General features: G+C 35.0%; 1 protein-coding gene across 1 annotated transcript in view; it reads left to right on the top strand.

The window, feature by feature from the left end:
• The window catches only part of IQCH (IQ motif containing H), a 184,206-nt gene that overhangs the window by 62,886 nt on the left and 105,533 nt on the right, over nt 1-15,787 (top strand). Inside the window, 2 exon segments of the mRNA XM_072962195.1 lie at nt 3,376-3,507; nt 15,397-15,490. Coding sequence (XP_072818296.1) covers nt 3,376-3,507; nt 15,397-15,490 — 226 coding nt within the window.

Raw genomic sequence — 15,787 nt, 5'->3', positions numbered from 1 at the left:
GAGGCCTGTCTGGCTCACCAATGAATCCCCAGACCCCAGGATAGTTCCTGACACATAACAGGCACTTAAATATTGGTTGAATGAATGACAGATGAATGAACTTCTAATTGCTAATTTAGTCAACAGGAAAGTAAGAATGTTATGAACATTTCAATGAGATAATGGTGTTAAGAGATAATTTTCAAAAAGCAGGTAAAATCCTGACTCTTATACAATATACAATGAACACATGTCAAAGATTTTATTTATTGAACTCATCAGTTAAAAGAGAGGACCTGTAAGATATCACAACTGGTCCAAAGGAGAACCCAAACGACACATCTTTTTAGATCAAGAACATTGAAATAAAATTGCAAATAGATGCAAAATTGGCATTTTTATGGAAAGGAAGAGTGTCCCTTCACCAGACAGAATTTATTTTCACATCTACAAGTAAGAATTATTTGCATTATTGTCAGTTCTTTATAAATTAACCTTAATCTCTGAAGAGTTATAAAACAGCCTAGTCAAAGACAGTTCCTGGAGGCATTCCATTGGAAAGGTATCCAGTCATCTCTTTTGCTTATTCCAAAACGTTAAAAAAAATTTGCTAAAATCTTCCCGTTTTGATACAAAATGATTAAAATAATATTCACAAAATAAAGCTGGTCTCATTAGGTTTGACCTGATTATTTATTTAGGTGCAGCAAGAATGCTGACTCACCATATAAACCATCTTAAGTTTGCTCTTCTGGAAATTTCCATAAGGAATCTCAGATTGTACTTTTAAAGTCCTCTATTATTTGCTATCTTGAGGCAAGGAAATCAAACCCAAGAAACTGTCCACCAGATTTCAACTACAGGAACCTATGAATTTGGGCAAATTCCTCTCTTCTAGAGATGCTCCAATATCCTGAAGTTCTTGGGCCTGCAAGGAAGTGACATTCCTCACAACCTGTAAGGTTGGAAATCCTGTAAGCCATGTACCAGGCCAGTTTTTCTGGGAGGGCTTTGTAAGCACTGCTTCTATAAAGTCAACCTTAGTTCTTTAAAAGTAACTTACTTATCATACCTAATTAATAGTGTCATTCTTAAGTATGAAATTCCAGGCAAGTCCTTGGTTGCAAAACCAATTTTTCCAATTATATTTTAGAAGAGAATAGATTTTTACTGAAACTATCCAAATAACTGTATTACCAGGAAACAGAAGGAGGTTCGATGAGAGTTTCTGAATTTGGGAGGTGAACGAGCTCATTTAAAGTCTTAGGAGTTCAATGTCCTTGTTTTCTGGGCATTTTAGGAATATTCAATTCCTACAGGCACTCATTTCTCTCTATAAGTCAATCAGAACAGAGCTCCTTTAATTTGAGATTTTAAAATTTATTAATACCGTCTGGAGACAGGAAAACATTCTGCAATCACATGGGAGATAAAGGCCTTCTTGGACCACAGATACACAGACATAAAGATATAGAGAGAGTTTATAGCTTTGATTCTACAATTCCAGCCACAGATGAAAACGAAACACAGAAACATAAAAATGTAACAGCCCAGATACCAAAAAGTTAGTCTTTTTCCTTGTGGGCATGAAAATCCTGACTGGATTGAGCTCAGAGTACAGAAACAGACAAACAGAAGGCTACAAACCATATTCTCTATTGTGTCTCCCTCAACAGGGAATAGATCTCTGTTAAGACCCATTTACAGGGGGAGATACCAAATTCCCAGCCTTTGTGGCTCCCAACAAGGAATAACTTATCAGCCATAAACAAGCCAAAAAGAAGAACAAAACCCCAAATTAATGGGGAGTAATATTAAAATTAGAAAAACAAGAGTCAGCAAAGTTCTGTCGCCACTCTGAATTCACCTATAGGTGCCAAGAAAGTGAGTGTCTGGGCGTGGTTTCCTGTGCGAGGCAGCATCTCTGGCAATCTCAGGTGAATCTTCCGCTCATCTTGGTGGGATCCCCAAAACTGTTCAGAGATGTATACTTTTTAAAGTAAACCCATGCCTCGTATACAAATATAAAATGAATATGTCAAAGATTCTGTTTAACTCATTAATTAAATGCGGGGACGCGTAAAATGTTACAACTGATTCATAGGAAAATTCAAATAGTAAACACATTTATGTATCAAAAATACAGAAATAAATTTGCAATCATTATTTTTACTGAAGTCTTCTTCAGCTGCTCCATCCCTCAGCGATCATTTTTCTGAATTCCTGTAACACTAAGCTTTAACATCCTGAATGTCGACATACAGAGGTCACAGGCAAATGAAAATATTTGTCCCTCTTAGAACGTGTGCCAACTTCTTCAGCCTCATCCAGCTTAGGACACAGTGTTTTTACTTGGATTTCATTGGGACCCAGAGTTCTTTATTTTTCTTCCTGTAACCCGAGAGCAGTAAGAAGCTGAAACCTTATCACATGTCTATGTCAAGCACTCCCTGAGTTTGTGTTTCTGGCTTCAATACAATAGATCCACCTTAATGTGAGTTTTGCCCCTGACAGCAGGCTTTGCTCAATTATTCATCTACTCATTGATTTATTCATTTGTTCATTTTTTGAAAACAGTGTCCTCCTGTCCTTAAAAAGCCTTGGCACCAGGCATACTGACACCGTATGAGTTCTAGGAATTGTAAATGAGTTGTGTCAATCCTAACCATGTTGTTCAGTTACACTAAAATAACCTATTTGGGCATTCACATCTTCTAGTAATATGAGAAATGTCTAAAAAGAACTCTTTTTTCCCATCACAGTTTTTTTTTATTGAAGCATAGTAGATTTACAGTGTGTGAATTTCTGGTCTACAGTGTATTGATTCAATTATACATAAATATATTCTTTCTCGTATTCTTTTTCATTATAGGCTATTATAAGCTATTGGGTATAGTTCCCTGTGCTATAGAGTAGGACTTTGTTGTTTATCAAAAGCTCTTTTTTAAAATAAACTATGACTTATTATAACAACAGAAGCATAGTTTCAAGCACACAGATTTTTCTTTCAGAGCCAAAGATCTCAGTTAATAAGACTGCATCTCTGATTTCTCTGAATTTTAAGAAGAATAACCATATTGTCAATAATTGAAAATGCCGTTAAGTATAAAGAAGCTTTAGTTTGCACTGAAATCGTATTTCTCCTTTAAAATGAAATTATCGTAGTATAAGTTTATTTCATAAAGCCTCTATTAGAAATGCATTTTTCTTGGGTTAGAACATTAGGCGTAAATGAACGGGTGTGATAGTTGTTTTTTCATGCAGAGGGTTAAGGCATTAGATGGACCCCCACAATACGATGATGAATACAGTACATTACACTTTGCAATTTACAGAGTTCAGACTTTGTGGAAATGCTTCAAGTTCAGCTCAGATTCTTCTAACCTTCCTTTTTAGGGATTCTAAGCATGCTAGAACGAGGACTGATTCCACCAACAGCAAGAATTACCTTTCAGAATCCACCCATCATACCCAGAGCGGCCCCTCTGCATAGCTTTGATGAAGCACGTAAGATTTCTTTGACTACCGGTAAGTCAGTCTTGCCTGTATCCTTAGTTGGGGATACACAGAAATTACCAAAATCTACCCTTCTAAGCATCTAACTTTCATCTTCAATAATAGGGCAGGATGAAAGCTATAATGACTCCAAGTTGGTATTTTCAAGGGACTTGCAGCTTGGTTAGGAAAATAAGACAGATATAATAAAGATAAATAACAGTACAAAGTATTATAGAATAAAAACCAAATGGCTGTTAAAGTCTAGCGCTATAGGTATTCAGAAGAAAGATTGCTGAGAGGTGAAATAGTAGAAGACGTCAAAGAGGAGGCTGGAAGAAACGGGATGCTCGAGAAAAGCCCTGACCTGGGGATTTACTAACTAGAGGCAGAACCTCAGGCAAGCCATTTACTTTCTCTGGGCCTCAGCTTTCCCAGTTATAAAATGAGGCTTTTGGTAGATGAATCCATCTGTTCAACAGATATTTGTTGAATACTTGCTTTACCCAAGGTAGCTGGGGATCTGACAGAGAATAGGTCAGACAACACTGCTCCTCTTGTGTTGCTTACGTTTTAGTGGGAGATGCAGATAGTAAGCAAGTAAGTGAATGAGAATTGAAGCTAAGGCTAAGTGCTACAAAGAACAGGACATACAGATTAGAGAGTGATCAGGAGGTGATTGCTTTGCTTGGGAGGGAAGGGTCAGGGAATGCCGCTACCTCTTGGAAGATGTTAAGGTCCAAACGATGAGAAGGAGCCAGCCATGTAAACACCTAGGGAAGAACATTTCAGAAGCAGGACGGCACAGGTGCAATGGCCCTGAGGACTAAGGAGGGAATGAGCAACAAGGCTAGTGTGACTGGAGGGCCAAGGAAGAGCAAAGAGATGAACAGATAAGGCTGGAGAGGTTGCGACAATTGACATGACGTAGGCTAGAGCGGAGGCTACAAGTTGTCCTCAATATGCATTCTTCCCTGCTTCTATAGTAATGGTCATGGGTGGGCACATGTCAGCTCAGCTAAAGACAACACTTCCTGAGCTTCCTTTCAGTTGGATGTGCCATGTGCCCAGACTGTGGACAATGGGAACGTCAGCAGAAGTGGAAAGGGAAATTTCTGGGCTGTGCCCTTTCGAAGCATGGCTTCCTCTTCTCCTTTTTCCATCTCTGGCTAGCTGGAATGCAGGTGTGATGGCAAGCACTTTGAAGCCAAAGATGGAACTGTGGGTTGAGTTCAGCGGAGATGCCCTGCTAACCTGGGGCTATCTTCCTTTCGACCCTTCTGTGAGAGAGAAATAAACTCTTAATTTGTTTAAGCCACTCGGTATATCTTAGGATCCTTCTCTTTAGACACCTTAGACTATGGCAGAACCAGCATGGAAGCCTTTCAAATCATGACAAGGGGTTGGATTTAATCCTAATTACAATGAGATCTCACTTTAAAGTTTCAGCCAGAGGACGAGGTGACCTGATTTATGTTTTAGTAAGACCATTCTGACAGCTTTATAGATAATGAAATCATAGGAGAGCATGAGTAGAAGCAAGACGGCTAGTTAAAAGGCTGTTTTGGTCAGCCAGGTGAGAAATGATGGTGTCTCTGAGGAGGATGGTATCGGTGGATATGAGGAGAAGTGAACAAATTCAGGTTATATTTTGGAAGTGGAGCCATGAGGGCTGGCTGATGGATAGGAGTGAGGGAAAGAGGGGCATCATGGAAAAATGTGTATGAATGTATGAATGAATATGTATTCAGGTACCCCAATTTTGTATCTACTCTACTGTTGATGGGAATTTCGGTGGTTTATGCCATCGAGCTATTAGGAGTCACACCACTATGAACATTCTTTTACATGTCTTTTACTGCAAATATGTATGCATTTCTGTTGGATACCGAAAAAAAGAACCACTGAGTCACAGGATATACACATGCTCAGATTTAGTAGATATCGCCAGTTTTCCAAGGTGTTTATACTGATCTATTTTCCTAGTAGCAATACATGAGAATTCCAGATAATACATATCTTTGTCAACACTTGATATTCCCTTTTCTTTGTTTGTTTTGCCATCTTAAAGACACTGTTGTGTTATTTCTTTGTGAGTGTAATTTCTATTTTCCTAATGACCAATAAAGTTGGTCAATTTTTTTTTTAATATGTGTATTGGTCATTTGGATATCCTCTTCTGTAAGGTGATTTAAAATTTTAACTTTTTTTTTTAAATAAATGAGTCATCTTTTTTTTTTTCTGGGTGTGGAATCTCAGGTGGTTTAATCTTTTTTTTTTAACTTTTTTTATTGATTTATAATCATTTTACAATGTTGTATCAAATTCCAGTTAGAGCACAATTTTTCAGTTTTACATGAACATACATATATTCATTGTCACATTTTTTTCTCTGTGAGCTACCATAAGATCTTGTATATATTTCCCTGTGCTATACAGTACAATCTTGTTTATCTATTCTACAATTTTGAAATCCCAGTCTATCCCTTCCCACTCTCCGCCCCCTTGGCAACCACAAATTTGTATTCTATGTCTATGAGTCTATTTCTGTTTTGTATTTATGCTTTGTTTGTGTGTGTGTGTGTGTGTTTTTTAGATTCCACATATGAGCGATCTCATATGGTATTTTTCTTTCTCTTTCTGGCTTACTTCACTTAGAATGACATTCTCCAGGAGCATCCTGATCTTTTTTTTTTTTTAATTGAAGTACAGTTGATTTACAATTTTATGCTAGTTTCTGGTGTACAGCATAGTGATTCAGTCATACATATATATTCTTTTTCATTATAGGTTATCACAAGGTATTAAATATTTCTTTTTCTTATTTATAGGAATTATGTATATATTCTGAGTACTAATCTTGTATTAGGTTATATGTATTACAAGTAATTTTTCCTATTCTGTGGCTCGGCATTTCATTCTCCTACTGGTGTCTTTTTTTTTTAAACTAAACTTTTGAATTATAGATTCACATGTAGTTGTAAGAAATAATACAGAGAGATCCTTTGCACTCTTAACTCAGTTTTCCCCCAAAATAACATATTGTCAAACTATAGTACAACATCATAACTGGGAAATTGATGCAGCCAAGATACAGAACATTTCCTCCACCACAAGGATGCCTCACATTGTGCTTTTATACCACACCCCTTTCCCTCCCACCCCACACCCCTTTATACCTTAGCCATCACTAATCTTTTCTCCTTTTCTGTAATTTTTCTCATTTCAAGTATGTTAGGTAAGTGGACTCACACAGTGTGTCACCTTTTGAGACGGGCTTTTTTTCACTCAGCATAATTCTCTGGCGATTCATCCAGGCTGTTGCTTCTATCAGGGGTTGATTCCTTTTATTCCTACCTGGTATTCCGTGGTGCGTGTGTACCGCAGTTAAACCATTCACCTGTTGAAGGACATGTGGCTTGTTTCCAGTTTGGGGCTACTATGAATACAGTTGCTATAAACCTTTGTGTACAGGTTTTTGTATGAATAGATGTATTTTGTGTGGACACATTTCATTTCTTTAGGATAAATGCCCAGGAGCATAACTGCCAGATCTCATGGTAGTTGCATGTTTATTTCCTCTACATCCACTTAGAACCACATCCGACGGTCTTACAATTTTTTGTGTCAACCATCTAATATAATTTAGAAAACTTAAGAGGGGAAGAGAAATCTATTGTTTTTACCCATATTTTTGCTGACTGTGTTCTTTTTCTTTTCTGATGTTTCAAGATTCCTTCTTTTGTTGTTTTCTTTCTATTTAGAGAATTTCCTTTAGCCATTGTTTAGGGTCAGTGTACTAGAGACAAATTCTCTTCCTTTTTCTTCATCTTCGAATGTCTTGATTTCCCCTTTATTTCTAAAGGATATCTTCACTAAACGCAGGATTCTGGGTTGACAGTGCTTTTCTTTCAGCACTTAAAAAAAAAAACAAGAACGTTGTGCTCCTTTCTTTTCTTCTCCATGGTTTCTGATGAGAGTCCACTGTCATTTGAAAATTGTAGATAAGGTGGTGTTTTTCTCCTAATACTTTCAAGATTTTTTTTTTCTCTTTAGTCTTTAGAACTCTGACTGTTTCTTAGTGTGGATTTCTTTGGTTTTATCCTGTTTGGGTTTGGCTCATCTTGAATCTGTTGGTTTACATGATCTGTTAAATTTGGAAGCTTTCAGCCATGATCTGAATACTTTTTTTCAGCTTTGCTCTGTTGCCTCTCCTTCTGGACTACAGTGATACGAATGTCAGACCTTTTGCTACAACCCCACAGGTCCTTGAGGCTCTGTTCATTCTTCTCCTGGTCTACTTTCTCTCTACTGTTGAGATTGGGTAATTTCTATTTTTCTATCTTCTAGTTCACTGATGCCCCTAACCCTTCATTCTGTCGTTGAGCCACCTGCTAAATTTTGTACTTAGGTGACTGTATTTTTCTGTTCCAAAATTTCAATTTGTTAAGAAATATGCACTTAAAAATGGTTAAGATGGTAATATGCATATTTTAATATAATAAAAAAATCAGTTTGGTTCCTCTTCATATGTTCTGTTTCTTTGCTGAGAATTTATATTTTTTCATTTGTTTCAAGTGGTTTTTTAATTGCTTATGGAGCATTTTTATGATGATGGCACCTTTAAAATTTTTGTCAAGTAATTCTAAGGTCTCCATCATCTCCATGTTGTTGTCTACTGCTTTGCTTTTTTCCTTCAGTTTAATATCTTCCTGGTTCTTGGCGAGTGCTTTTCAGTAGGAACTCTGACATTTTAGGTACTGTGTTATGAAACTCTGGTTCTTATTTAAATCTGATTTAGCTGGTTCCCTCTGAGACCCCTATTAATTCCCTACGCATTTGAAGAATAAGCCAGATTAGCTATGCTACATCATCCTGTTTATGTATTGCTGGATTTCATTTGCTACTATTTTGTTTCCTAATGTTATTCATGTGTGAAACTGTCCTCCATTTTTCCTTTCTTATCATGTTTTCCTTAGGTTTCAGTATCAAGGTGATTCTGGCCACAGCGAGTGAGTACGCTCTCTTTTTATATTCTTTGGAAGAGTTTGGATAAAACTGCTATTATTTCTTCCTCAAAGAAATACATTTGGAAGAATTTACCAGGGAAACCATTTGAATCTGTAGTTTTCTTTGGTAGTAGGTTTGTGGTTGTGGCTTAATTCCTTTAATACGCAAGGACTATTTTGATTATCTCTCTTGTCTGTGTCAGTTTAGTAAGTTAACTTTGCCCAAGAAATCTGTCCATTTTATTTAAACCTTCAAATTTATTAGAATAAAGTTGTTTATGACATCTTCTAGTTATTTTTGTAACGTCTGTAAAATCTATGGTGACGTAATTTTTCATTCCTGATGCTGGTTACTCCCATCTTTCTCTTTTTTCTTGATCAGTCTCTCTAGGAGTTTATCAATTTTACTATTATTTTCAGAGAACCAAATTTTGACCTTATTGATCCTTTCTACTGGATTTTTTTTTTCTATTTTGTTGACAACTGCTCTTACTTTTATCATTTCTTCCCTCTTTTTACTTTTTTGGGGGCTTAATTTTCCTGTTTTGAAGCTTATTGTATACATATTTAGCTCATTAATTTTCAACTGTTATGTGTCTCTGATATATAAATGGAAGGTAATAAATTTCACACAAGGCACTATTTTAGTCATATTTTCATTGTCATTTACTTAAGAATATTTTCTATTTTCCATTGTGATTTCTTCTTTGACCTATGGAATATTCAGAAGTATATAAATTTGAGTACTTTCTGGTTATCTTTTTGTTATTGATTTCCAGCCTAGTTCCATTGTTCAGATACAGATTATTTGAGACATAGTAAATAGTCTTATGATTGGAAGGGATAAATTTGGGAGTCTGAGATTTACAAATGTTAGCCACTATATATAAAAATAGATTTTTAAAAAAAAGTTTCTGCTATATAACACAGGGAACTATGTTCAATATCTTGCAATAACCTTTAATGAAAAAGAATATGAAAACAAATATATGTATGCATATACACAACTGAGACACTGTGCTGCACACCAGAAACTGACACGTTATAACTGACGGTACTTCAATTAAAAAAAAATTTAACAATTATTCAAAACCTGACCTGCTTTTTGGCCCTAGCACACGATCAACTTAGATGAACACATATTCAGCATTTGTTAGGTGCACTCCCATGAATATATTCATTTAAGTCAACTTAATCTCATTATTCAAATTTATATCTCTAATTATTAAATTTTTGTCCATTTAGTCCATCAATTGCTAAGAGACGTGTGTTAAAGTTTCAGACTATGATTATAAATTTGCCTAATCCCTTTTATTTTTTTAGTTTTGTCATTTTTTTTTCATATCACACATATTTTTAATTTACTCCTTTACAGAAGGAAATTACTTTTCACCAAAAAGTAGGAAGTGCACCAAGAAGTAAGAATCAGTTTTAAGCAGGGGTGAGCAAACTTTTTTCTGTAAAGGGCCAAATAGAAATATTATAAGCTCTGCATACCACATATAGTCTCTATAACATATTCTTTGTGTTTCATTCTGTTTTGTTTTCTTTTTGCAACCCTTAAAAAATATAAAAACCTTTCCTTAGCTTGAGGACCATAGAAAAACAGGCTATAGGCCAGATTTGGTCTAAGGATCATATTTTGCAAACTCTTGATTTTAAGTATTAAATTTTAATGCATTCCAGTAATTATGAGAGCCAAATACAATAAAAATCAATTAGTATATATTTGTGAAAGTTTGGAAGGGGGTAAAAATAGAAAATTTACAGTGGAGAAGCCTAGAAAACCCTACCTTAACCAAATGGCTAGACCAATGATGAATTATGTTGATATTTTATGTCCCCTGACATAATGTGATGAGGGGGAAAACTTACCTCTGTGGTATTCTGCCTAAAAATCTATAACTCCAGCCTAATCATGAAAAAAAATCAGACAAACCCAAACTGAGGACATTTTACAAAACACCTGACCATTACTCCTCAAAACTATTAAGGTGATGAAAGACAAGTTAAGTCTGAGAAACTGTCACAGACCAGAAGAGACTAAAGAGACATGATGACTAAAGACAATGTGATATCCTGACCAGGTCCTGGAACAGTGAAAGGACGATGTAAAAACTAGTGAAATCTGAATGAAGACAGGAATTTATTTAATAGTAATAAACCACTGATGGTTTTTTTAAAATTTTGACCAATGTACCAGGGTAATGAAAGATGTCAACATCAGGGGAAATTGAACAAGAGTATACAGCAACTTTTCTGTCAATCTAAAATAACTCCAAATTTATGTTTGTTTTTTTTTTTAAAAAAGGTCCACAATAAATGATAGGAAAAAGTATCAATTAAATATAAATTTAAAATTAATAAAAAGGAGAAAGACAGGAAAAAACATGCAAAAAGTAACCAAATAAAGCCGGATGGCACTATTACTGCAAGACAAGTAAGACACATTAGCAAGGATAAAGAGGGATGTCATTGATAAAAGAGCTAATTCAGCAACAAGACAACAACCCTAGCTGTGTATGCTCCTAAAAATATTGATTCAAAATACACGAAGCAAAAGTTAATAAAATTTAAAGAACAGACACATCCACAATTTTAGCTGGAGATTTCAATGCTCTCCTCGCAATAATTGATAAAACTAGTAAACAAACAAACAAAAACCGAATCAGTAATGATTCAGAAAACCTGAACAACACTATCAACCAATTTTAACACATTTATAGAACGTTAAAACGCAACAGCAGAACACTTGTTCATTTCAACTGCACATGGACTATTCACCTAAATAGATCATATTCTAGACCAGAAAACAAAACTGAACAAACTTAAAAAAAACTGAAGTTATACAAAATATGTTCTCTGACCATAACAGAATTAAACTAGAAACCAATTAGAGAAAAATATCTGGAAAATCTTTCAAATATTTGCAAATCAAAGAACATATTTCTGCTAAATAACCCATGAGTCAAAGAAGAAGTCACAGGGATATTTTAAAATCATTTGAATGTAATGAAAATCATAACACAACATGTCAATATTTATAGGATACAGCTAAACTAGTGTTTACAGGGAAATTTATAGCAGTAAAATGCCTATATTAGAAAAAAAGAAAGATCTAATTATCTAAGCTCCTGCTTAAGAAATTAGAAAAAGAAAAGCAAATTATATGCAAAACAAGCTGAAGGAAGGAAATAATAGAAATAAAGGTAAAAGCCAATGGAATTTAAAATAGAAAAAAATAAGAGAAATTTAATGAAACCAATTCTGTATCTTGGTGAAAATCAACAAAATTGATAAACCTCTAGCCTAACAAAAGACTAACAGAGATAAAAAGAAGGCACAAATTACTAGTATCAGCAATGAAAGAGAATACATCAGTATAAATCCTACAGACATTTAAGGCAAGGATGGTGTGGGAACATTACAAATAGCTTTATGCCAACAAATTGGACAACTTAGATGAATGCACAAATTCCTCAAAAGTCAGATATTACACAAGCTCACTCAAAAAGAAATATATGTCCTGATTAGTCCTGTAGCTGTGAAGGAAATTGCATATGTATTTGAAAACCTAAGAAAGAAAACATTAGCCTCAGATGGCATCCCTGGTGAATTCTACTAAACAAGAAAGAAATGTTACCAATTTTACATAAATTCTTCCATAAAATAGACAAGGAGGAAACACTCCTCAGATCAGTTTATGAAGCCAGCATCACCCTGATATCACAGATAACACAACCAGACAGAGACATTAGGAGACAAGAAGACCACAGCCTAACACCCTTCATGAAAACAGGTACAAAAATCCTCCACAAAATGCTAGCAAACTGAACCCTGCAATAATATAAAAGAAGCATAATGCATCATGGCCATGTAGGGTTTACTCTAGGAATGCAGGTTGCTTCAAAATTAAAAAGTCAGTATAAGTCATCATTTCAACAGACCGAAGGAGCAAAACCATTATGACCATCACAATAAATAAAAATAAAATAAAATTCAACATCTATTTGAATTAAAAGCCCTAAGAAAACGAGGAATAGAAGGAACTTCCTCAGCCTGATATAGGGTATGTACAGCTTACATCTTATTTAATGGTGAAAGAGCAACTGCGTTCTCCCTAAGATCGGGAATAAGGCAAGGATGTCCCCTCTCACCACATACATTCAACATTGTACTGCAAGTCCCAGCTAACGCAATGAGGTAAGAAAAACAAATGGAGGCATGCAGATGGAAAGGAAGAAATAAAACCATCTCCTTGTAAACAATGTGATTACTATAGAAAATCAAAAGACACTACAAAAAAAAACCACTAAAATGAATAAGGAAGGTTAGTATGGATTTAGGATACAAGGTTGATAATACAAAAATTAATTGAATTTCTATATACCAGAAATGAACAATTGGAAATTAAATTTTTTGAATTTGAACTAACACCAAAACCCAAAAAGACTTAGTTGTAATACTAAAACATATGTTTAAGATCTATATGCTGAAAACTCCAAAATGCTAATGAAAAAAATTCAAAGAGGACCTAACTAAATGGAAAGGTAAGCCATGTTCATGGGTTAGAAGACTCAATATTGTTGTGATGTTAATTCTCCCAGAATTGTCTACAAATTCAATGCAGTCCAAATCAAGATCAGTAGATTTTTTGGTAGAAGCTGACATGCCAATTCTAAAATTTGTACGGAAAGGCCAAGATAGTACCATAGCCAAACAATTGTGAAACAGAAAAACAACATTGGAGGATTAATGTTTGCTGAGTTAGTATAAAGCTGTACTTATCCAGACAGCATGGTATTGGCGAAAGGATAAACAGAGGTCAGTGGAAAGGAACAGAGTTCATGCACATACATTGATTTTTTTTGACAAAGGTGCAAAGGCAATTCAATGGAGAAAGAATAGCCTTTTCAACAAATGGTGCTGGAACAATTAAAGACAGCTGTATATAGAACCTTGACTCTTTCCTTACACCATATACAAACATTTATTCAAAATGGACATAGAATTAAGTGTAAAGCCTACGAGTTTCAGACCTTTTCCCCCCCAAGCTTTAAGTGGTTTTATTTTCTTATTTAACTTCTCTGGACTTTTCTGTTCCTGGATTTTTATAATCAGAAAAAAATACATAAATGTTATAAGCAAGTAAGACTATTGTCATTTCAGAGTATGAAGGCAGATGCCAGGTAGTCACTGCAGAGGCAGGAGTGTAAATGGGAAAAAAACACATCAAAATTCCTTTTTGTCTTCAAGAGTCCATGAGAGTATTATCTAGCTACGTAAAGAGGTAATTGAGAATAGTGTAAGTAAATGTGGAATTTAATATTTATAATACATTTGTATCGCTTTCTTTTGGGTACAGAGACTTCACTACTGATTTGCTCCCAAAGTATATTTGTGAAATACTATATCTGGGGAAAGGCAATTAAAGGAATAAGCTTTTCAGCGATCATGTAGTTGGGAAAGTCTAGGTTTCCCAATTTCTTTAAACTTTTAGAAGAAAAGGGGGAAATCTTTCCTTCCTGGGACTAGGCAAAGATTTATTGAATACCACAACAAAACCATAATCCGTAAGAGTAAAACAGTTAATATACTGGAATTCATCAAATTTAAAACTTCTACTCTTTGAAAAATAGTGTTAAGAAAATGAAAAGAAAAGCTACAGATTGGAAGTTAATATTTCAAAACACACATTTGATAAAGAATTTTTATCTAGAATATATAAAGAACTCACAAAATTCAACAAGAAAACAAGCAATCCAATAACATAATGTACAAAAGGTTTGAACAAAAATTTGAACAAAGAAGATATATGGATGGTAAATAGATACATGAAAGCACACTTAACATTATTAGTCACTAGGGAAATACAAATTAAAATAAGTCTTAATAAATTTAAGACGATTAAAAACATACCAAGCTTCTTTCCCAACCACAGTGGTAGGAAACTAGAAATCAACTACAAGAGAAAAACCAGAAAATTCACAAATATGTGCAGATTAAACAACATGCTCCAGAACAAGCAACAGGTGAAAGAAGAAATAAAAATGATCTTGAGACAAATGAAAACACAACACACTAAAGCTTAAGGACGCAACAAAAGGAGTCCTAAGAAAGAAGTTTATAGTGATGAACATCAACATTAAGAAAACAGAAAAACGTGAAATAAATGACCTCACTGTACACTCAGAACGAACTAAGCCCAAAGTTATAATGAAGGAAATAAAAAAGATCATAGTAGAAATAAATAAAGCAGAGACTATAAAGACAAGAGAAAATATCAATTAAATTAAGTCGTTTTTAAAAAAAAATAAATTGACAAACCTCTGGCTAGACAAGAGAGAGAAAATTCAAATAAATAAAATCAGAAATGAAAGGAGACATTACAACTGATACCACAGAAATACTAAAGATAATAAGAAACCATTAGGAACAATTACATGCCAAAAAATTAGACAACCTAGAAGAAATGGATGAATCCCTAGAAACATAAACCTACCAAGTCTAAATCATGAAGAAATAGAAAATCTGGAGCGATCACTCACTAGCAGAGAGAATCAATGATCAGTAATCAGAAACTATTGAACATTGTTCCTGAGGCCCTAGCACATGCAAAAAGACAAAACACGGAACGGAGAGAAGGAGACGGAGGGAGGGGTACAAGTCAGGGATGCATGTGACTGCAAGTATCAGAAACCCTAACTTCCAGTGGCTTAAGCAATGAGGAGTTCATCTGTCTCATAAGAAATCAGGAAGTAGGGCGCCTAGGGCTGGTGGTGCTGATACACAGGGTTGTAACGACTCTCTTTCTACTTTACTTTCTTTAGCATGCTTGATTTCACCCTCATGCTTGCCACCTCACAGTCCTAAGAGGACTCCCGCAGATTTGGGCATTAACTTACCATTCCAGGCAGGAAGATGCGGAAACAGCGGTTCCAATCTCTTCCCAGAAGCCCCTGGATGGACTTCACTTCACATCTCACTGGTCATGTGGCCACTGTTAGGTACAAGAAAGGCTGACAAAAATGAATGTCCAGGGATCAGACTGGGTTAGGACTAGGACTGGAGACATACTTGTAGTAAATACTTAGTATGATAAATTATGCTTGGTCCAAACCATTTATGAAATTCTGTTCTCTGTTGGATATTAAATATACTTAATAACTGGGACATACTTATACTAAAGTATACTTGTTTATCTGAAGTTTAAATTTAACTGTGTGCCCTTTTAAAAAAAAATGTTAGCTAAATCTGGAAACCCTGGGAGCTGGGGATCTTATTACCTTAAAAAAATTAGGGTT

This window comes from Vicugna pacos, chromosome 6 (genome assembly GCF_048564905.1).
Source record: "Vicugna pacos chromosome 6, VicPac4, whole genome shotgun sequence".
NCBI classification, from domain to species: domain Eukaryota; kingdom Metazoa; phylum Chordata; class Mammalia; order Artiodactyla; family Camelidae; genus Vicugna; species Vicugna pacos.
The sequence above is the reverse complement of the archived record's forward strand: the minus strand, read 5'-3'. Positions and strand labels throughout refer to the sequence as shown.